The 23,829-nt window shown below is 36.7% G+C and overlaps 1 protein-coding gene across 1 annotated transcript; it reads left to right on the top strand.

Annotated features, from left to right (window-relative positions):
• Positions 1-292: 292 nt before the first annotated feature.
• On the top strand, positions 293-23,829 carry LOC125866048 (DNA-directed RNA polymerase I subunit 1). Its single transcript, XM_049546333.1, has 21 exons — positions 293-440; positions 1,410-1,579; positions 2,270-2,423; positions 2,527-2,841; positions 5,577-5,840; positions 6,015-6,194; positions 9,298-9,460; positions 10,471-10,661; positions 12,533-12,796; positions 14,066-14,154; positions 14,239-14,386; positions 14,498-14,716; positions 14,825-15,136; positions 15,238-15,376; positions 15,876-16,081; positions 17,489-17,691; positions 18,657-18,855; positions 19,663-19,961; positions 21,689-21,829; positions 22,045-22,813; positions 23,157-23,829. The coding sequence occupies exons 1-21, from the start codon at positions 432-434 to the stop codon at positions 23,748-23,750; spliced, it is 5,028 nt and encodes a 1,675-aa protein (XP_049402290.1). The 5' UTR covers positions 293-431; the 3' UTR covers positions 23,751-23,829.

Genomic DNA, 23,829 nt, shown 5'->3' on the forward strand with positions numbered 1-23,829 from the left:
AACTTATTTCCTATCTATCTATCAAACATTCTATAAATTATACTACAATTAATACACAAATAATTTATTTCTTATCCAGTTACCAAACAACCATATCACAAAAGTGAAAGACGTAATATGATAAATCATATGAAAAATTAGTGTTAAGAAGCAAAACTCGAGAAACTCAAACAAATTTAAAATAGAAAAAGAAAAAAAATTTGAATTTTCATTTTATTAATATTAAAGCGTCCAAAAAAATAAAAATAAAATATTACTAGTGCTATTTGGACTTTATACTAAACCCTGTCTTAAACCCATTTCTTCAAAACCTTTTCTCTTCCCCAGCCTCCAAACGAACCTTCCGCCACAAAATATACAGCACCCTTTAGCTTCTCTAAGCTCCAAATTGAACCTTCAGATTCAAATTTTCTTCCAACTGGAACTTCAAGATGAATCAGGTATTTTTTTTTATTTTTTTTTTGTATTTTTCAGTATTTTTTTCTCGTTTTCCTTGTTGTTGATGTTTGGTATACGTCAATGAATTCAATAATATGTAGAGTTGTTGATTCTCCCTGTTTCTCTATAGTTTGATTGTCAAAATCTGAACTTGTTTTATGTTTTACTTTCTGGTTGAGCTTGTTTTCTACTATTATCCCCTTTNTTTATTTTTTTTTTGTATTTTTCAGTATTTTTTTCTCGTTTTTGTTGTTGTTGATGTTTGGTATACGTCAATGAATTCAATAATATGTAGAGTTGTTGATTCTCCCTGTTTCTCTATAGTTTGATTGTCAAAATCTGAACTTGTTTTATGTTTTACTTTCTGGTTGAGCTTGTTTTCTACTATTATCCCTTTTGCGGTCGAGCTAATGGTTTATGATGTGTGGTGTGTGCTTCCACATGTTCCCGCTACTGTTTGCAACTTGTTTTTTTTGTTTCTAGTTCTTTATAACGTGTGTCGAGGCCAATTTTGGCTACCTCCACCAGGTACCTGCCACCTTGTACCTATCCTAGTTACTGAGAAATTACCTAGTGTTGTTTTGAGCTGAATCTACTTTGATTTGCTGCACTTGAACAACCTCTCTACCTCCACGAGGTAGGGATAAGGTGTGTGTACACTCTACCTTCCCCAGTTCCCGTTGGGTATGTTGTTTTTGTTGTTGTTGTTCTTGTTAGATGAATCTTGGTCTCTCATGGTCTATTTCACTTTTGTTGACCCTAGGCCACAGTGCTTGCAACATGTTAGCGTCATGTGGATGATCCATGCCACTAATTTCTTATGATTGATGTACCACTAATTTCCGAAGTGCAAATAGGGTGATAATATCTGTAACACTGGCTGCTTTGTCTGAAAAATACTTTTGGGCTACATGTTCCTTTGGATGTTTTTGTTTTGGTGGTTATGTAACAAAAAAGATTACTGCTTACAGGGTGCATCAGAGACCGTTGAAGCGGTTCATTTCAGTTTCATGACAGATGAAGAAGTTCGTAGGCATAGTGTTGTAAAAGTCACAAGCCCTAATTTGCTTGATGGATTACAGATACCAGTGCCTAATGGGCTCTATGATCCGGCAATGGGTCCCCTTGATCATTATTCTCAGTAAGTTTCTTAAAATGTGCATGCATGTTTTGAACTAATCAGGTACTACTGGTTAGATGAAAGAATTACCACATCTTGTTGTCTATAATCATAAATAAGTATACTTTTTTAATAAGTAAATTGATGTATATATTGAATGTATACTTCAAATATCACAATAGATCTTCACGTTATAATTCCAATATAAATTATTCATAAACCAAACAACCCGTAGTTATATTTAATTTACTATTGCATTCATGAGTTCGGAATTGATTACAGTGTCTTATATGCCTAGTGTCTATCTATACAAGTATGTATGGTCTTTTTGCCATCATAATTTGAGTAATTATTTTTCTTACTATGGAAACTGAAACTTGAAGGGGAGGTGTAAGCTCTTTTAAGTCCCACAATATGCTGGAGTGTAGGTGTAATGATTTGAATTTGATTTTTATTCAGCTGGTTGTCTTTTGCTTAAGTTAATATTCTTATGAAATATATTTTGGTAAAGTATATTTGAGAAATATATAGACACCTGACTGTAGGTATAGTTCGTTTTACCCAATTTAATTATTGAATATAATTACGTATTTGCAGTATAATGACTAAAATTTTGTTGTAGTCACTATGTTCAATTTGTTCTCGTTCTGTTGGATTCTCTTTCTTTGTTCATGTCTTTGTGTTGATTTGTTTATGTAACAACTTGTTCAGATGTAAATTTTGTTGCCAAAGTAACTGCTCTGGTCACTGTGGTCATATTGAACTTGTTTCACCAGTCTACAATCCCTTGCTTTTCAATATGCTGCACAATCTTCTGCAAAGAACATGCTTTTATTGCTTCCATTTTAGGGCATCAAGAGCAGAGGTAAGTTTTTTTTTTTGATAGGATTGTTAATTCTTTTTCCTAGCATTTGTATAACCATATATTCTTTTCCGTACTAATACTCTACATTACTTTTCTGAGTTAGGTTGAAAAGTGTGTTTCTGAATTAGAGTTAATTGCAAAAGGTGATGTTGTTGGGGCCAAAATGATTGATGCCCTTTCTCCTGATAACTCTACTGATCAGGAGGGAAGTGAAGGGAGCCATATGTCATGTGCAATGGATGATTTGAATATGCAGGATCATTGTGAGTACAATAAGAGGCTATCTTGGGACAACTTCCAGTTTACTGAAGCCATGGCAGTTATTGATAGAATTCTCAAGACAAAAACTGAGAAATGTAGCAACTGCAAAGCAAAGAATCCAAAGATCAGAAAGCCTAGTTTTGGACGGTTTCATATGGTATGTCTCTTTTCATCATACTGGTGTCTTTAATGCATTGTTCAGATTTTTGAACGTTGTGTTGTATTGCCTTTCTGATATTACCGAATGAGTATTGATTCTGTTACGAAGTAGATGTTTTTGTCCTAAGCTTGACATATCATTTTCTAAAGCCCATCTCATCTAAAAGCTTAAGCATTTAGCGAGAGAACACTTTTATTTACTTAATTATGTCTTCAACGCGGCCTGCCATGCGCGGGATTGATTCTTTTTGATGGGTAAAGTATGTGGAATATTCTTTTGATAATGGGTGGCAGTGAGACTCAACCTAGGACCTTTGCTTGCTTTGATACCATGTTGAAGTGTGTGACCATTTTATCAAAAGTTTGAGCATTCAATTGAGATCTCAAAAAGATGGTCACAAAAAGTTGCAGTCTCCTTATGTGGTGTTGGACAATCTTCCATTTTTTTTTGATCAAGTAAAAGATTCCATTGATAACAACAAGGCTAACTTGGTAGTATACAAGTGGTATACCAAAAAGAGGAGGGCCCTACAACATTTCTTGATACCATATCTCTCACCTCTTCAAACAAGACACTCCTTAGGCCAATACCATTTACCCACCTCTATGCCTAGGGAGAAACCAGTTGAAAATGTAAGTAGTTTCATAAATGCTTAGTTCATGTATTCTATGTTGTTAAGTTTGAAAGCATGAGTGGGGAGATGTTAATCTAGTTGTGGTCAAGGAGTTGTTATTCAAACCCAATGCAGTTTAGCCTTGGGTTGAAACAGTAGTCCTCTCTTTCTAGTATAAGCTATCACAAATTCACATTTATTAAGTAACCTCCCCCCCCCGACCTGAAATACACAAAAAGGTGTGGTCAATAGTTAACCTCCCCCCTTCTTTTGTGTTGCGGGTTTTCCATGAGATTATGGTGGGATATGTTAGGATGGTTTACCATCCCTTGGGTAATGCCAAGAACTGTGAAAAAAATTGATGCTCAGTTGGAAGAGTGGGAGAATGAGGAGAAACCGAAGGGCCTGGAACGTGGTTTCAATTGCGTTAATGTGGATAGTTTGGAGAGATAGAAATAAGAGAGCTTTTGAGGTGTAGAGTCGAGTTTCTTGCAGATGAGAAGTATCTATGCTCCCTTATTTTCTTTTGGTGTAAACAGAAAGTTCCTTGTTGTATAGAGGATTGGATGGATTTTGTAGAATATCATATTTTGTAGAGGCTCGATTTTTTGGTATAACCTCTGTATACGGCCATTCTGGTCATGTTTATGAATGAAAATACTTTTACCTGATTTAAAAAAAAAGAAAACAAAAAGAACCATATCTAACAACAAAAAAAGAGTTAATGAACCAAATAGCTTAACAACTGCCTTCTTCTCAGTCTATTTTGCATAATTTGTATCTATTAGTGTTGCTTTAGCCATCCTACATGTTTCCATAATTGTGATTTCCTGTATCCATGTTAACTTCTTTTTGATGAAGGAAAGGATTTCATTAAAGAGCATCAGGGTGATGCTAAAGGCAAAAGTGTACAAAGAAAGAGAGTTAGTTCCCTTACATGAGCACTAAGCTAGGATCAAAGAGCTAACAAAATCCAAAGACCTGTCAACACTATTAACAAGAGAAAAAGTTCCAACTAAACAGATTGACTAGGCATCTAGCTTTTAGAGTATGGCTTGGAGTTGAGATCCCATCAAAGCATCTGCGATTTCTTCATTTCCAGATGCTCGAAAAAATTAATGCTGGAATCATTCTCCAGATCTTCTTGATGGTTGTATCAACTTTCCAAAAAATCCAACTAGAGTAGGCTGCCTTGTGTTCTGAGGGAAGACCCAGTGTAGACCAAACACAGTGATGAAGAAGTTTTGGATGTATGCTACAAAAGGGCATTGCAAAAAAAGGTGATTGACATTTTCAGATGACTGATGGCAGAAATGGCATCTACTGACGAGAACTATTTTCTTTTTGCAAAGGTTATCATGAGTTAGCACAACATCATTAAGAGGAAGCCATGTGAAGCATGCTCCTTTAGGTGGATCCTAATTTTCCAACATGCTTCCATGACCAGTTGTCCAGCAACCCATCCTGAGAGCTCGTGAGGCAGTAATTCTTTGACTGTGTATTTCCCCTCCTTGGAACTGCCCCATACCATTCTCTATTCTCTATCCATGTTCAATTTAAAATTCTCTATTTGGATAAGCTTTGTTGTTCACATGTTTTAATTGTGGTTATTTATTTTTTGCTGCTAAATACTAGGTAAAATAAGCTATCAATTCCTTTTCCAGTTTCACTGCTACCTTCATATTTTTTTTTGTATTAAACTTTCGAAGTACTGTTGCCCATCCTGTTTTAATTCTGGACTTCTGGTTGAGCATTAGTTGCACATATTTGTGCTTTCTATATACACTCTTTAAATTGTCTTACTATGGATCTTTCAGAATGGATGGTACTTTTGATTGGGTTGTCTGCCTTAATTATATATCTGTTCTATGAATATAGTTCTAGAAATACCTGATTTTGGTATTGATGTCATTGGATAATGTTCAGATGCGGGCATCATGTATCCTGAAGATTTTTATGTTGATTTCTGGAGTTTGCCAGTTAGTAGCTTTGATGTTTGATTTCTGTTAAATGTTTTCTTGAGTCAAATGACATCACTACTTCTACAAGCATTGAGATTACCTCGTAGTTATGAAAGTATTAAACTGTTGTTTTCTGCTCAATTGGATTCTTTTTGTAGGATATCTCAAATAAGCAAATTAGGGAAAATTATATCAACAGTGGTCGCAGGTTCAATCTGCATGACACTGGTGGAAGTGAGGAAAATCCTTCCCCTGAGGTTGTAAATGCCACCAAGCCGTTAGGGGAAGCTGAAACCAGCTTATGTGTGACTTCTACTGATGGAGTAGAAAATTCTAAGGAACGCAAGAGGCAAGGGGGTGATCAGTCTGATGTGGTTGAGCAACAGAAAGACTCATTTTCAGTAGCACATTTACCATCTCAGGTATGGCTTCCAAGTTCCGCCGTGAGCAATAAGCTTGTAGCTTACATGTATTCTAGTTGTTCCTCTAATATGTTGTTTATCATCTTTTGCTTGATTATTCTGATGATAATAATATCTTAGCTGCTATATAGATTTGTAGTTCTGTTTAGCAATCTTTTTTGTTAAAATTGACAGGTCAGAAGTATTATAGAGCATTTATGGGAAAACGAAGCTCCTCTTTGCACATTCTTCTGTGATATTCAGAGCCAGCACCGTAATACATCTGGCAAGGTGGCTGGGCCCTCTATGTTCTTTTTGGATTCTATTCTCGTACCACCAATCAAATTCCGTCCTCCAGCCAAAGGGGGTGACTCTGTAAGCATTTTGAACACCATGTCAAATTTTCTTATATTTGTATGTATGCCTTTCTCTCGTCAGTCTGGCTCTAAGAACCATGTAATGTAAGATGTGTTCTTCAAACTTGTGTATAATAGTCCCTTATCAAAAAATGTGTATAATAGTCCAATTTTGCTCGCATAGATTTGCTGCTAAATTGCAGGACAATAATGAACACACACTATTCCTTATCAAAGATAATGAACATACGCTGTTAGAGCTTTTGACTGGTAGAGCTTTTTGGGAGGTTATTTGGCATTCACTTTTGTCAATTGCATATAGTACCCTATTTGGTTGATATTGCTATATCATGCATGGATTCTAAAAAGGTATTTCGCATTAGGTCTCTATCTCAAGGTTACTTGAATCTCCCCTCCATCTTTATCCAATACTCGAGCAGCAGAAATGAAAATCAAATTAAAGATGATTGATTGAAGGATAAATGATAAGATGTTATAATTATCATTTTCCTTTACATTATTAATGTTCGTTACTACGTAATCTTGTATGTAAGATAATATAGTGTTTTAGTTTTAATGACGGATAGGTTTTAAGTATTATTTTATAAATTCCGTGATAAAATTCCCATGTGAGGCACGGGTAATTTTACTAGTGAAATTAGTAATTCAGAATCTTTGAATATTGGTTTTCTGTCTTTTCTGATATTTTTGGTGGATATTATAGCTTTATGTTTCTACCTGTGGAAGTATTCAAGCAATATCTGTGTTTGCGTTCTATGTATCCTCAACTCATTCATAAACTCCCACATATCTACTTCTACGCTCTTCACCACCTCCCTATTCCACACCCATAATTCCCCTTTTAGCATTTTACCTTCTTGCTAGCCAGAATAGATGTCTGCCTGAGACATCATATCTATTCCACGTGTCCGCCATTCTATCCAGAACAGTGGTTTGTGTCAATTTGTTCTATTGGCAAGACAAAAGATTTTTCTGTAAGAGAACTTTTCCTCAAGGGAACACCTTTACCTTTTTGGCCCTCTCCGCAGCTCATAGTACACTTTATGGTCCAAAAGTTGCAGTTTCTGCATTTGACTAACCTTCATATGCTTTTCAGGAAATAATTGAATATATTTTGGAACAGTAAATTTTCAGTAAAATAGTATCAGCACTAAGATGGTGCTGGGTTATGTACAACCAAGACAGTAGAAAAAGCACAGATAACTTTTCTCATCATCTATAAATAATTGTGATAATGTCTATAATGGTTTCTGTCTCTTCTAGGCAATCCTTCATCCACTGAAAGGGAAGTAACAAAATGCAATTGTATTTGATCATGATGATAGTATTCACTCCGGTAGTCATGCCAGAATTCAACTTTTAATCCATTTCCTACATACAAGATATCCTTTCAGCAAATATTGTCCATAAAGCTCTGATGTATTCCATAAACTCACACCATTGGCCCTATTGCTTCTTTAGTACTCCATTGGTTATGCATACCATATTTCTCCAGTGTCACCATTCTCCAAAGAGCTCTTTCTCATGTATCACCTATTACTTTTATTTTGTAATCTTAAAGAGTTGACCCCCAAGCCTCAATTTTTTCTTGGGTTAATGACTTTAATTCTTTTCACATGAAAACATTTATTTTCTCTCTTACCTTCCCAAAGAAACCCTTCTTATTTTATCGATGTTTTTCAGCACCTTGGCAGGAAATAGGCAAAGTAACGTCACATAACAAGAGAGTTAATCTAATACACTATTTACCAGGAACCAATCTTCCTTTCAAGTGATAAGTAATGTTTTTTCCCAAATGGCTAGGTTTTCTCAAACCTTTTAGTTACTCCTTGTCAGATTGCATTAAACTTTTGTTTTGCTCCAAGAGGGAGTCCTAAATATGTTGAGGGAAGGAGCCCACCCTAACACTTTTGTACCTTGTACCTCATTGACTAGATACATTGAGCTCTTCTTATTGTTTATGTTCCATCTTGATAAAACTTCAAAAATAGTTAATGCCACTCTAACAGTTAACAACACCCTAAGATTTTGGCTTGCTCCAAATCTGCACTACATGCCACTAAAGTGTCATTTGGATACACCAATTATGAAATGGATAATGTGTTCCCCCTTTAACCATATTTAACCCCTTCACCCACCCTAATTACACAGCTTTAGCCCTTGGTTTGCTGAATCCTTCCATGACTAGAATGAACAAAATGGTGAAAGAGGGTCCCCTTGTCTTGATCCTCTTTGTTATGCAAAAATTCTTTTTGGAGCACCATTAATTAAAATGTAATACTTAACTGTGATGATGCAAAAGTACCTCTAGTCCATCCATTTCTTGCCAATCCCATTTCTCTATATTCTTAGTAGGAATTCCTATGACACGTGGTCATATGCTTTTTTAATATCTAATTTGCACATTAGACCAGGTCTCCTCCTTTTTCCTTTGTATCATGCATTGGATTTTCCATTTCAAAGTTATAAGTTCTTGTTAACGGGTTGGAATGCAATGGATTAAGTTGATGATCATGTGCATACTATGTCTTGGTTAAGTACACAAAATAAAGGAAACATAGAAGTAATACATAAGGGGCAACCATGTCCTTTTGTTTTTTGGATGACCGTCGGTCCAACTTTCGCGCACCTCGACTAATTTCACAGGATACCTGCCACCTCCCACTAACAACATGTACCAGGTAATTTTGTCTGCCAAGGCTAGCCTGCTAGGCCAAATGGGAGGAATCACCTAGTGTTTTTTTCTCCATTCTGCTGGGATTTGAACATGAGCCCTCATGGCTCTCAACCACTACATTGACCACTAGGCCACACCCTTGGGCAACTGTGTCCATTTTTAAGTTGCACAATAAGTTTGTTATACTAACAACAACAACAACAACAACATACCCAGTGAAATCCCACTAGGTGGGGTTTGGGGAGGGTAGAGTGTACGCAGATCTTGTTATACTAAATATGAAAAAGGAAGGTTGTGTATCATTTGAAATCACAGGGGGTGGTAGGCCTCTTACAAAACAAAACCTCATGGGAGGTTTGTGGAATTTCTCATTCTAACTTTATATCCCTTGATTACTTACATTTTAGTGTTGATGTTTCTTCAGATTATGGAACATCCACATACTGTTCTTCTTGGTAAGGTCGTTCAGGCAAATATAGCTTTGGGAAATGCTCATATCAACCGGGCTGGAAGGTCTAAGATCATTAGCCGCTTGATGGATCTTCAACAATCTGTAAATGTGCTGTTTGATAGCAAAACAGCTTCTGGTGAGCTTATTCCTCTCTTTTGTGTTGGCCGTGCTGCTTTTAAGCAATGTTATTATAAGCAGTCACTTAAAGCGATGAAACAAGGGGAAGTGAGGGCCAGGGTCATTCTTCCTGGGAAAGCCATGCACTTTATATAAATATATGCTTCAAAATGATGCGCAAAGTGGTCCCAACGAGAAATGATTGATTCTTTGAACCTCAATTTTGAGGAGTTGGATTAATCAACATTATTGTATATGCGATGTTGAAACAATTAGTTATTTTGTACTAAATTCATATATTTATGATACCTTTTGATTTTCTGTAAATTACGTCTTCACTTTAAACTTTAAAGAAGCATGTGTCTAAGTTCTCGTTTTTCTCTTCGATCCCCATGGACCATGTCAATTGTTTTAGCGCTTATCTTTTAACACCACTGCTTCTAAATGTGTTTGGGTGGGGGTGCTTCCTGCTAAGTATTCTTTCTAGAACCTTTGGAATGCAGTATTTTATTTAATTTTCACTTGCCCTTTTTTTTTTTTTGACAAAAGTACTGCTGTATTCCTCAGCATCCCTAATGCTGGTCACCTTCAAAAACTTTTTACAAGAAGAGAGAATAGAGTCTAGATTTACAAAGCTCCTAAGAAATCGACAAATTCATCCATTTCCTCCATACAGTTCTCCTTACAGCAAAACAATAATGTGACTAGACAGCTCCATTTCACTTGCCCTTCTTCTTGATCCGAAAGATCCATGTGTGGCTTATACCTGTAACCTGGAACTTCCCGGAACTTAAATTGGTTAAGGACTAAATGTTGGGAACTTTAGGGTTTCAACCTCTATTGTAAGCTTAGTTGGCAAATAATGGATGGTTGTAAACATTTATCTCGTGGCTCTTCTTCAAATCAGCAAAGAGCAATTTTCTATTGCTGAATTTGGCCATTGGGACAATTAAATCTACTCTGCGGTTCTGGGGACCGTCTGCAATCATTTTTGGGCTTATTAGCAGTATCTTCTATATCAAATTGCAGGTCCGGGTCAAAAAGATGTTGGTTCGGGCATATGTCAAATGTTGGAGAAGAAAGAAGGTATTTTCCGCCAGAAAATGATGGGGAAGAGAGTCAATTTTGCCTGCCGATCAGTTATATCTCCAGATCCTTATTTGTCTGTCAATGAAATTGGAATTCCACCATATTTTGCTTTAAGGCTAACCTATCCCGAGGTATGGGTGAAGATGCTAAATTTTTTTACTTATTTTGGAATAGCTGTGCTGTGTCTACTGTTCTTTACCTATCGAGAAAGTTAAATAAGAACAAGAATACTAGTTTCAACAAGTTCTATACCTATATACTTAGTATTTTAGGATTAAGCAGATATGGATATCTATTATTTTATCTTGTTGTTTTATCAATAGTCTTAGACGTTATTGAATGGACGAAAATGGAAGCTGAAGTACTACGCATGCATAATTTTCCTCTTTTACTTTGCTGATGACCCCCCTCTCCTCTTCCTGGTGCTGCTGTTTCTTTATTTTTGGTTTTCCCTTCGGTTGTGGGTGGTGGTGGGAACAGCATATCAGAAACGCAGGCCTAATACTAATTGAGGTTTTGCTTGTTATTTCTCCGGCAAAATTTCTACTTCTAATTGTACGTGCTTATTGTTGCTCTACTTGTTTGTGATCAAAGCTTTTCTTGGATGGAGTTTATTTTTGCTTCTATATTCACATATATATGAACTTACTACCGTTGCTGGAGTTTAATGTGGTTACCAGTTTATTTAGATGCTCAGTCCATCGTGTGATCAAAGTTTCTACAAGAGCAATTGACACTTTTTAATGAACTCCTTGCTAGCTGTGGAATGTTGGCTAAAATTATCAGGGGAAGATACTTTCATCTTTTGCAAACTGGAATATGTGTAGAAATTTTCAGTTTGTAGCTGCTATGCTTCTGTGCATGGGTGTGCTCTCATCACTGTCTCCTGACCTCCTCCGCGACTTTTTTGTATCTCTTTTATATTTGTGCTTTGGTGTTTTTTCCCACTACTTGCATTTCTCACCATATTCTGAGAAACTTTTGAATTATCTTCTATATTATTGTACTCGGGTATTTAAGTAAAATTGATTCCTTTTCTTGAAGGTCTTGGTTAAATCACAGAAAAAATAAATTACCTAGTTAGATTGCATAGACTTCAACCTGCACAAAGCTTTCTCAAACTCTCTCATGCACACTTTAATCTCGCTACCACCCTACCTGAAATCGATGTCATCCCGAGTGGCTCGTAGGAGGTTAAAGGCAGTTTGGTGTTGTTTCCCAAGAACAATTGGAAAACAACTAAAGATGAAACTGGGGATAGTGTTGGCTTCTGTACCAATGAGATTCTCTTTTCAAGCACATCTGAATCTATCAAGTTATTCTGGCCATCCTTGTAACCATGGTCTCAAGCATGCATTACTACCTAAGAGACTAACTTAATTTGGAAGGACTAAGACAACATATTCAAGGTTCATGCTTTCTTATTATTTATTTGGGGGGGGGGGGGGGATACTAAGTCTTGTTTTTAAAAATTCTGACCCGAAATTGAAGCACCTGTAACCTGTACTTCTGGTGGAAGGGAAGGGTTGATAACAACTGAGTGGGTAGCTTCCAACTGTTTGTTAACTGTTACATATAATTCCTTGTAGAGAATAATGTCAGCAAAGCTTCATATACCAGGACTGTGGAAAATGATGGTCTCTTTTGCTTAAATATGTGCAAGGTTCTTCTAAGCTGCTTAGATGGATCAAATTTTAACTGGTGTCTAGGATTTATAATATAGGATTCCTTATTCTATGTTACATGGGTTGAATAATGAACTAGTTAGAGCTAACATATATCCCAAACCCCATTGCTCAATAGCCATGTTTTATTCATGGAGTTTCATTAGGCTAATATTAGGTACTTTAAATGACAAGAAGATGAAAATTAAAAAATGGCAAAAGAGGAAAAGAGAAGAAAAGTATTCTTGACATCTTTTTTTTATATGTGAGCTGAATGCTTAACTTTTAGCACTATCCGTATTTGCTCGGTCTCTGCTAATATCTCATTCTTTTATCAGAGGTTGACTCCTTGGAATGCTGTTAAAATGAGAGATGCTGTCATCAACGGGCCTGAAAACCATCCTGGTGCTGTCTCTTTTGCTGATAGAATAGCTACTGTGAAACTACCATCAAACAAAAAGATGCGTGTAGCAATATCTAGAAAATTGCCTTCTTCAAGGGGGGCAGTGACTCAATCTGGGAGGAACAATGAGTATGAATTTGAAGGCAAAGTTGTTTATCGGCACTTGCAAGATGGGGATGTTGTTCTTGTGAATCGACAGGTAAATCTTTTTTGCTTCAGTCTTCAGAACTAGTTGTATGCAGTTTTTCATGCTTCCTTCTAGGTGTATTTGCTATTTTCAAATTAATAAAAGAACCTGCTGTTTAACAGATTAATCATTGGCAACTTTGATGCTATGTAATTAAGGAAAAAAAAGTTCTAATGGATATATCACTGTAGCTTTTGCTATCTATAACATGGATCACACAAGGATATCAAAGTTGATAAGTATGTGATTGCCGGGGGTTTTAGGCAATACAACAATGTCAGTAATTTAGCTCCATAAGTATAATGGTCCTTCCATTTGTGCTTCTTCATTTACATTTAACATTTTTGCTCTTTTTGTTCGTTTCCTGCTTCACTTAGCTGTCTTAGCCAGTTGTTCTAATCTTGGGAATCTATTTAGTTGGAGTAGCCTATCCCTGTAAATGATGTTTTTCCATTTTTTTTTGGTTAGCTACCTGCCCTGGGTAATTTACTTTTTGTAATGGATCTAACCCATCTTCTTTTGTACTATTATGCACCTTCTTGATGCGTTGTATAACACCTTCATAAAAAGGAAAACCTGATAGTGTTAATACAAACAATCCACACTATCCATTTCCTTCCAAAACCCATATCCTCTGGTACTTTAACATGAAACACCCAATTTGCGTGATAATATGCTTTTACAATGTCTAGTTTACATAAAATCCTAGGTGTCTGCCCCTTATTCAGAAATCCTCACATTCATTAGCAATCAACAAGGCATCCATTAGCTGTCCCCTTAGTGAAGTCTATTTGATATTTGTCCACTAGTTTGTACACCACCCATTTGAGTTTCTCAGTCAAATACTTAAAAACAATCTTGTAACCACTCTTCAGGTCTGAAATCCTTCAACTCTTTAGCTCCATTCTTTTTAGGAATCAAAGTCATATGTCTCATTGAAGTTTTTCTCAAAGTATTGCTGTGTGTGGAAATTATCCATAGTCTCCATGATGTCCTCCTCCAAGAAATCCCGACATGAATGAAAAAATTTGAGTAACCACTTCTAGTACTTTTTATTTTTATTTTGTATAATATTGGTTTGAGATGAGTTTAAATGGAGCGACATGACAAGTTAGGATTCACATAGCCGAGTCCAACTTGCTTGGGATTGACGCACAGTTGTTCTCGTATCTCATAGATGGATTAACAAATAAGGAATACGTATCCATAACTGCTTCGTGTTGCATTGCTACTCGTCTTTTCATAGCTTCACAATGGTCTAACTGGAAAAAATTGATACAGCCTACGCTTCACAAGCCCAGTATAATGGCTCACGTTGTCCGCGTACTGAAAGGAGAGAAAACTCTTCGCATGCACTATGCTAATTGCAGGTTGGAATTCTCTATTTGATTTTCCATGTACATAATGATACAAAATTTCCTTTCCAGGACTAATCTGCTCTTGTATTGCTTCAGTACCTATAATGCCGATTTTGACGGTGATGAAATGAATGTCCACTTTCCACAAGATGAAATCTCTCGTGCTGAAGCATATAACATTGTAAATGCTAATGAACAGTACATTGTTCCGACTAAAGGAGATACAGTTAGAGGCCTGATTCAGGTTTGAGTAACTAAACTGCACATTGTCACCAACAACCTTTGTGATTCATTCTTGTTATATGTTTATTCTATATTTCTCCTAATAATTCTTTGACTTATTCATCTTCTTCAGGATCATATTGTTGGTGCAGTGATTCTTACCATGAAGAATACTTTTTTGACCCTTCATGAGTTCAACCAACTTCTGTATGGATCTGGTGTGTTTGCCGCTGGGCCTGCTCCAACTTCTGGAAACCATTCAAATAAAGTTTCCGTAGTAGATTTTGAAGGTGTTGTGCAGACTGTCTTGCCTGCTGTGTGGAAACCAAAGCCTCTTTGGACAGGGAAGCAGGTGAAGACTAGCGAAAACAAACTCATTTTGAGGCCTTGGGTGTGATGTTAGCTTAATCATAAAGGTCAACTTCGTAGAGAACTGATCATTTTAACTTTGTACTTGTAGGTCATCACTGCATTACTAAATCATCTGACAAAAGGTTGTGCACCTTGTACCGTCAAAAACAAAGGGAAAATTCCATATCCGTATTTCCTGAGCAAGAGTCGCCTAGTTGAGTATCAGTCAAGAGAAGAACAAGAAGATAGAACCGCTGAAAATGAGTTCTTAATTTGGAAAAATGAGCTCGTGCGTGGTGTAATTGACAAGGCTCAGTTTGGAAAGTTTGGTTTAGTTCACACAATTCAGGAGCTTTATGGATCCAACAAAGCAGGCATTTTACTTTCTGCTCTGAGTCGTTTATTTACTATTTTCTTGCAGGTTCGCTATGTTGTTTTATTTCTTCCTTCTCCTGATACGTTTGTTTTCCTTGCCATGCCTGCTTGGTGAAATCTTCATCTTAATTCACTCATTTTCTTCAGCTGCATGGTTTCACTTGTGGTGTTGATGATCTTGTCATCTTACCACATTTCGATATTCGGAGGAAGGAGGAACTTGAAGGAGATGATGTTGGTGAAGAGGCTCATTGTGATTTTGTGAAGTTCAAGCGTGGAGAAATAGGTGAGTATGTCATGAAGAAACTCTTTGAGGTTGTAAGTGTTGTTTTATCTGTCAAGTGCATATGCTATTAAGGGTTACCAGTCAACTGTTGTAACAACTTTTTCATTTTCCATCTGCTTTTTGGTAAGGAGCTTCCTGTAATGTTTGAGTTTGAGGCAATAGTTTGACTTTTCACTGACTAGATTAATTAGGGACATTAGCTAGGAATTTGATAGTGACATTAAAATCGAAGTTATGTTGAGCTGTAGAAGCAAATATGTATCAAGTCTGAAGGAAATGATTCCATAGGTCCAGTGTATATGTCATCAGTTTGAGGGTGTTTCCCGAACTTATGTGTAGGGTGTCAGTATCTCAGTTTTAATGAAGAAAATTATCATTTAGGTCTTGTATGCTCCATATGAAGAGACATTAGTACCAGTGTCCTGTACAATTGCTTACTATTGAATTTGGTATGTCCATATCAATCATCAATGATTGATGCTGGAAATTTGGCTTGCAGGCCCTTTGGAGCTCCAACTAGAAATTGAGAAAGCAATAAGCAGCAACAAAGAAGCTGCCACAGCAGCCTTAGACATGAAGATGAAAAATAAATTGGCAAATAAAGGCTCACAATTTAATAAAGAGTTGCTGCTGAAAGGATTGTTGAAACCTTTCCCCAGAAACTGCATCGCCCTTATGACAATTACTGGGGCGAAAGGGAGTACGGTAAGTTGGTAAAATTTGGGAAGCTTTCTATTTAGTTGTAATTCACAACACTCACAATTTACTGTGATGCTATGTTACTGTCTCATCCATATGTCTTGGAAGTTTTCAGTTAAAAGAAAAGGTCTCAGTAAGTTTTCACTTTACTTCAAGGCACGCGGTTTGCTATGACTAATCATAGGTCATAAACCTTGGCAAAATTAGCTTCTTCTGAACTTTTTTCTACATTGCCTCTGTAGTACATCCTGCTTATGCGTTTGGTAAATTTGGGAGTGAAAGAGTTTGTATGAGGTTAATAAATTTCATATGTGGTAATACTTTATAATGAGGTAGAAACTGTTGAAACATGATTTTGTAGTGTGCGTCTGTAAGTTTCTGTAATCATCATCTATGGAACATGATCTTGAACCAAAAACAAATGTTTGGGAAAGTAAAGGCTAACCTATTCACTTATCTAAAAAAGGGTAAAGGTACTATCATATAAAAGTTGCTTGTTATGCTTAACTAAGTTATGGTTTTCATAAAATGTTACATTAACATGATCTGTAATCTTGGAAGAAGCTTGCATCTTCGCTGTTGCAGAATTCCTTAATACATTTAGGAGCTCATGTAAACAACTGAATGTTTGCCCTGTTATGCACTCAAAAAGTTTATAAGGCCACATAAGAAATTGTTAATATCATAGAACTAAGAATGAGCTACCTTGCACATTAAAAATTTGAATTTTGATAGAAATAATTCGAGAAAATCTTATTGTTCATGATCTTCCTGATTGCTTTCCAGTGAAGATGTTTGTGAATTACGTGGGTTTACATGTTAATGTACTGTAATGCGTAATGATCCGCATAAGCTCTCTGATACAAGAATAAAAGGCTCATTTAATAAGAAAAGAGTCGCATGTTAAGCATGACCTAAAAAGTTTGTAACAGGAAGCACTCTATTGAAGCTTACATTAAATGGTTAAAACTATCATTTTTAAATGCTTTTGTATCTATCTACTTTCATGTAGGTTTTGATGTTATAGTCTGTTTTTCTACTAAATTTGTTAGCACTGATGATACTTCTTATGTTTTGGATATAGTGATATGCTAGAATATATGATAGTACATGTTTAACCTTTTCAAAAGGTTAGACTCTTATTTTGAGAGAGAGTGTGCAGCATGCCATAGCACAGGAAAGCATGCAGTTATAGATTTTTGGATCCTCGTCTGGTGTACTATTTAGAAGTATGTACTTGTTTAGGATTTGTAGAGTTTGTTCTGGGATGATCTGCATGATTTTGCAGGACTTCTCGATTGCTAATCAGAAATTTTTTGTTTCCATATCATTTTGCCTACACTTCAGCTTTGTCATAACTATCATTATTTTGTTGTCTCTGTGCTGACTGATGGGTATGTGTCATTTCTTTAGGTTAATTTTCAACAAATTTCCTCGTATCTGGGTCAACAAGAGTTGGAAGGAAAACGAGTGCCACGAATGGTTTCTGGGAAGACTTTACCCTGTTTTCCACCATGGGATTGTGCTTCCAGGGCAGGAGGTTATGTCAGTGATCGCTTTCTTTCTGGACTTCGTCCCCAGGAGTACTATTTTCATTGCATGGCTGGTCGTGAAGGGTAAATATATGATTTGTTCTCTCTTCGTTTTGTCATTGTGTCTAATTACTACTCATTTTGATCCGGAAAAATGTGCCATTTTGAGCTCAGGTTCTCATTTGAGAGAAGCCTATCCTAGGACATGCAATTTAAGAAAATGAAGCCAGACTTTTCTGTACAGATGGCAAGGGGAGTCGGGATGAGGGCCACATATTCCTTTGCTAAAACAAGCCACTAAAATCCAATGGGAAGATCCTTATTTTAAAAAAAACAAACTCAAAATATCAATGGGAAGATCACAATGAAGATCAGCTAAATTAAACTGAAAGTAGTGCCTTGTAAACGGACTGTACATAAAATGTGGAAACTTTGGTATATGGTGACGGACTGACGGTATATGTTTCTATATATCTGTACTCACACACAAACATGAAGCGACACGCATACACATGCATTCTCTCAAAACAAGAGTCTAGCCTTCTCAAAACTGCAAAGTGTTTTTCAAAATCCTTTTTAAGCCTTCAACTTTATGGTTTATAGTCCTTCTGTCTTTTCCTATGGATTTTGGTTAGGGTGTCTGCCAGATCTAACTTCCACCTTCTGGCCGTACTCTGGTTTTTTTCTATGGATTTTGGTGGTCTGTATGCCACATCTTTTGCCATCCTTGGAGTTTGTGCGTTTCAGACTGGAGGTGCAATTCTGTTGAACTAGTTGAGTAGATTATTTTTTTTATTGAAACAAACTTCAATGTTTTGTTGAAGCATAAGCTAGCTATTAAATGGTGGCTTGACTTCTTATTAAATAACACCCATAGTTTAGAATACATCTTTATTACATTCTCTTTCTGCTGGTGAGGAAAGGGTTGAAGACTACCTATATCTCGTTATTTAGTGTTTGTGAATTATCATTATCATGTACTCCGTCTATCACTGTTCTGTTGGTCATATTTGCATGTACTTGCCTGACTTTTGGCCCCTTGTCTACAGATTGGTTGATACTGCTGTCAAAACATCTCGCAGTGGTTATCTGCAAAGGTGCTTGATAAAAAACCTGGAATCTCTTAAAGTCTGTTATGATTATACTGTCCGTGACGCAGATGGTTCAATTATCCAATTTTATTATGGAGAAGATGGTGTTGATGTGCATCGGACAAGTTTTCTCAAAAACTTCAAAGCACTGAAAAATGTAAGAACTGGAATTCGAGTTCCTTCATTGATTATGAACTACCTTGATAAAATGCACAGATAATCCAAATTATATAAATTATTAACTTGATTAGAGATGTATCTTACTTTGATTTTCTTATTGAGTTGATGTAAAAATTCATGTCAACTGCTATTTATTATTCATCATTTACTAAAAGTCAAATTTGCTCTAGTATCTTGACATTATGAATTCTAATGCTGTTTTCAAGTTAGAATTTTTACAATATGTTACGGTTGATTTTACATATGGAACTGGATGGAAATAAAACTATTTTGAGGAGGGACTTAGAGCCTGTCTGGATTGGGTTTTAGCTTTTGGCTTATAAGCCAAAAGTCATAAGTTAGAAATTTCTACCTTATGGCCTTTGGCTTACTTTTTTTTTTTTTTTTTTTAATCATTTTAGCTTATAATCAAGTGCTTATAAGCACTTTTTTAATTTACCCAAACACTAACAAAATGCTTACAAGTCATTTTGGCTTAAAAGCACTGCAAATAAGCCAATCCAAAAAGGCTCTACTTCTGTTGCTTTCTTGATTGAATGAAGTTGGATTTTGTGGATGTTATTTTGTTATTGGTTGTGTAAGGAAATGATATATAACTTAATAATGTGTTTATTATGCCGTAATTTCTTTAATCTTTGTGTTATTAATGAACTGATTGCTTGGCATTTTTCATTTTTTGGTATTTTTGTGATTACTTCTTTGATGTTCATAAGGATTATTGTTATACATGTATATAAACTGTATCCTCTGTGCCTTGACTCATTTATCCATTTTTGATGTTTAGAATCAAGAAACCATTTGCCAAAGGTTGCGTCACGGACGCAAGCTCAATTCGTATATTGAGAAATTGCCTGATGGCCTGGAAGAAAAAGTGAAGCACTTCTGGGAGAAAAGGACAAAAAAGTTAGAGAAGAAATTAGGGAAGTTAGTGAAAAAGGAAGAGATGGTGAAGCAACTGAAAGAGGAGGAGGCAGACTTTCTAGAACTAGTGGGGCAAAAATACTTCTCAAGTCTGGCAGATTCAGGAGAGCCAGTTGGTGTCCTTGCTGGTCAGTCAGTAGGTGAACCTTCAACCCAAATGACGTAAGACAATATACTTCTCGTTTCTTCTCTAAGTATGTCATTTACTCTTTTGTGTTAAGTACTTTTGGACCACGGTGAGATGGAAATACGAACGGATTGGTATCTCTTAATGAAAATGCTAATCTGTGAGGCCAAAGAAAAAATGAAATTAAGGTCTTCAGAACAAAATGTGGTGTTACTGTAACAATCATTCCTTGAGTTTTAGGCATTTTTCTCCAGTATTGTGCTCTTGTAGAAAACAGGTCTATGAAATAAGTAACTTTGGCCGTACTTCAACTTTGAGTACCTAGAGTGCAAGTTCAATGACATAGCACGTGAGGCGGTGGTGGAAGTGAAGATTGATACACAAGATATACTCAGGAGAAGGAGTTTCAAGTATCTTGGGCCCGTTATTCAAGGTAACGGGGAGACAGATGAGTATGTCACACACCGTATTGGAGCAGAGCGGGTGAAATGGAGGCTCGCTTCAGAGATTGTGTGTGATAAGAATGTGTCACCAAGGCTTAAGGGTAAATTTTACTGAGCGGTGATTAGACCTGTTTTTGTTGCATGGGGTTGAGTATTGGGCAGTCAAGAATACACAGGTTCAGAAGATGAAGGTAGCGGAGATGAGGATGCTCAGATGAATATGTGGGCATACTAGGAGAGAGATGAACGAAGCTATTCGGGGCAAGGTGGGAGTGACCACCGTGGAGGATAAGATGAGGGAAGTTAGGCTGAGATGGTTCGGGCACGTGACACGTAGGTATGCGGATGCACCGTGAGGAGGTGTGAGAGGTTGGCGCTAGTGGATGTCAGGAGAGGTAGAGGTATGCCAAAGAAATACAAGGTGGAATGGGGATGTGAGTAGATGATTCGGCAAGACATGACACACTGTGGACATGACCCTAGATATGAAGGTTGGAGGTGCAGGATTAGGGTAAAAGGTTAATAGGTTGAGGAGCGTTGTAGCACATTTATGTGAGAGAGACGGGAGCTAATCTTCTTTTTCCCTTCTCCTTACTAGCAGTATTCCTGTTTAGTACTTGCGTAGTATCTTCTACTTCATCCATTGTTACATGTTTTTTGGCTGTCCATCTTGCCTCTGCTTTATTCTTACTAATCACAGAAAATGAATGTCCCTGTTATTTTCTTGTTGTTTTGGATCTCTGACCACTCTGCAGGTCCAATTTTTAAGGTCTCCTGGGACCCTGTCTATGTCAGTTAAATTGATGCATTTCAGATACACTTACTTGAATTATTGTGGCTTGCTATGATCCGAGCTAGTCTAATATTAAAATGGTTCGTTGTGATTGAGGATTTTGTACGTCAGTATTGATGCATTTCAGTCTTGAAGCTTAGTCGTCAAAAAATCTTGAAGCTTGGTCTTTCAACTTCTTGCAAATTCCGCCGAGCCAGCCTAATTCTTTCGCTTACTTGCCAATTACTGTCACAGTAAAAATGTGTTCAAAAGTACTGCTGTTTTTAATGAATTCTGGTGAAAATTAGTTAAAATTGATATCAAAAGGCAAAGCGAGACGGAACAAAAGATACTGAATGCACCGAGACATCAATGAAACTTCTCGAATATTGTGCTTACATCTCAATGAATAACGTATCTTGTTGGAACATGTGTTTTGCCTAAATATTGAAGATCAGGCCAGGCTAGATTTTTCAGATACACAATGTTTTGAAATCCACTCATTCAAATGCAAACTCAAAGTATTAAATGTTGTTCTCATTTTCAGACTGAACACTTTTCATCTTGCGGGCCGTGGAGAAATGAATGTGACTCTTGGAATTCCACGTCTTCAGGAGATTCTGATGACTGCCTCTGAGGCTATTAAGACTCCCATCTTGACGTGCCCCTTCCTCGGCTGGAAATCAAAGTAAGTTGAACTCTCCAACAATCTCTTCATTGTTTCGAGATGTGGAAAAGTATTGACTTTTCATTTGAATCTGTTTGAGCTAATAGGTCTTTACTCCACATTGGCAATATAATGACTTCTTGATTTTTCTCATGGATAATGATTCTATGTAGTCTTTCTTAACAACACTTTCTTGAAATCTGTTGCAAAATCTAAAAGTTTCAAATGATCTTTAGGAATGATGCCCAGTCTCTTTTGGCAAAAGTGAAGAAGATCACTGTGGCAGATATGATTGAGAGTATGGAGGTCAAGCTTTTGCCATTATCAATCTACAACCATCAAGTTTCTCAACTATACAAGCTCACAGTGAAGCTCAAGAAGCATGATTTTGTGTCATCAGAAGATTGCGAGTATACCCTAAAATTTGTGTTCTTAAGGGAGTTGGAGGATGCAATAGAAAGTCATTTGGCCTTGCTCTCTAAAATTAATGGCATACAGAACTTCAAGACAAGCTCGGAATCAGTGGATTCAGATGAGACTGAAGAAAATGCTTCTAGCACCAGACATGAAGAAGAGATGCTGGATGATGATGGTGAGGATGAGGATGAAAGAACTGAAGATCTCAGTTCAGACGCACAAAAAAGGAAACAGCAAACCACAGATGAGATGGATTATGATGATGATGAAAATGAAGATGAAGCTGAGACCACTGCAGAAATTGAAGATGAGAAAAGTGAACAAACAGATGAGATTGATAATGGTGACGAAGAAGAAATTGGAAACCGTGGCAATGAAGAGCAGACGTTTAAGTTACAGTCTACGGAAGAGGACATATCAAATACCAAATCTAGTAAGTCTAAGACCAAAACAACTGTCAAACAGAATAAAAAGAAAGAAAGGCGTAGCAAAAAGGATTCGGATAGGTGTGTCTTTGTTGATGTGGAGGGACTGCATTTTGAGGTCCACTTTAGATTCGTCAATGAACCTCATATCTTGTTAGCTCAGGTAATCTTCAATCAATTTTGTTCCTCTTCCAGTGATTACCTAAAGAAAGTCGTAGAACTACCTTCCTTTTATGTTCTTACATGCTTTTCTTTATTCCGCACTTCATTGAGCACTTCGCTATGCACTACACACCATTTAGTTATCCTTCAGCTAGCTTATTTCGAGTAGACTATGAGTTGATCAACTGAAACTTTATTGTACAAATGTTATTTTCTTTCTGATCTCTATGCACCACTGGCAAATTGTTTGCTTTGAAATTCATTGGTCCATAATACTCCTTGTTTTACTAAGTGTTCTACTTGGCACTGCCCTGGCATATCATCTAAATGTCTAACTCATGCAGGTTGCCCAAAAGACTGCAAAGAAAGTGTATATTAAGAACTCTGGTAAAATCGACCAATGCAGAATGGTCAAGTATGAAGTAACTGAAAATACTGTGATGTGGGATGAATATCAAACAAAGCAGCAAAGCCAAGATTCTGATTCTGCTTATTGGGCCCTGAAAGCAGCTGGAGTGGATTTTGGTACCTTCTGGGAAATGCAAGATGACCTTGATGTTACTCGTATATACACGAATAATATTCGTGCTATGCTGAACACCTATGGAGTTGAAGCTGCCCGGGCATCAATCTTAAGAGAGGTCAAAACTGTTTTCGGTATATATGGAGTGGAGATTGATTTTCGACATTTGAGTCTAATAGCTGACTTCATGACCCATACGGGTGGATACCAGCCAATGAGCAGACATGGAAGCATATCTGAGTCTCTGTCACCGTTCCTTAAGATGTCGTTTGAAACGGCTTCAAAATTCATAGTCGAAGCAGCAGCTCATGGTTTAACTGACAACTTGGAGACACCATCCTCCAGAATTTGCTTAGGGTTGCCAGTAAAGATGGGTACTGGTTGTTTTGACATAATGCAGAAGCTAGATATTTGAATATTTTTTATGTATAACAGTATTAGCATATGATAAGTATTATTTGCAAGTGTCTAATATAATTATTTATTGGTTGATT

The sequence above is a fragment of the Solanum stenotomum genome, chromosome 5 (genome assembly GCF_019186545.1).
Source record: "Solanum stenotomum isolate F172 chromosome 5, ASM1918654v1, whole genome shotgun sequence".
NCBI lineage: Eukaryota > Viridiplantae > Streptophyta > Magnoliopsida > Solanales > Solanaceae > Solanum > Solanum stenotomum.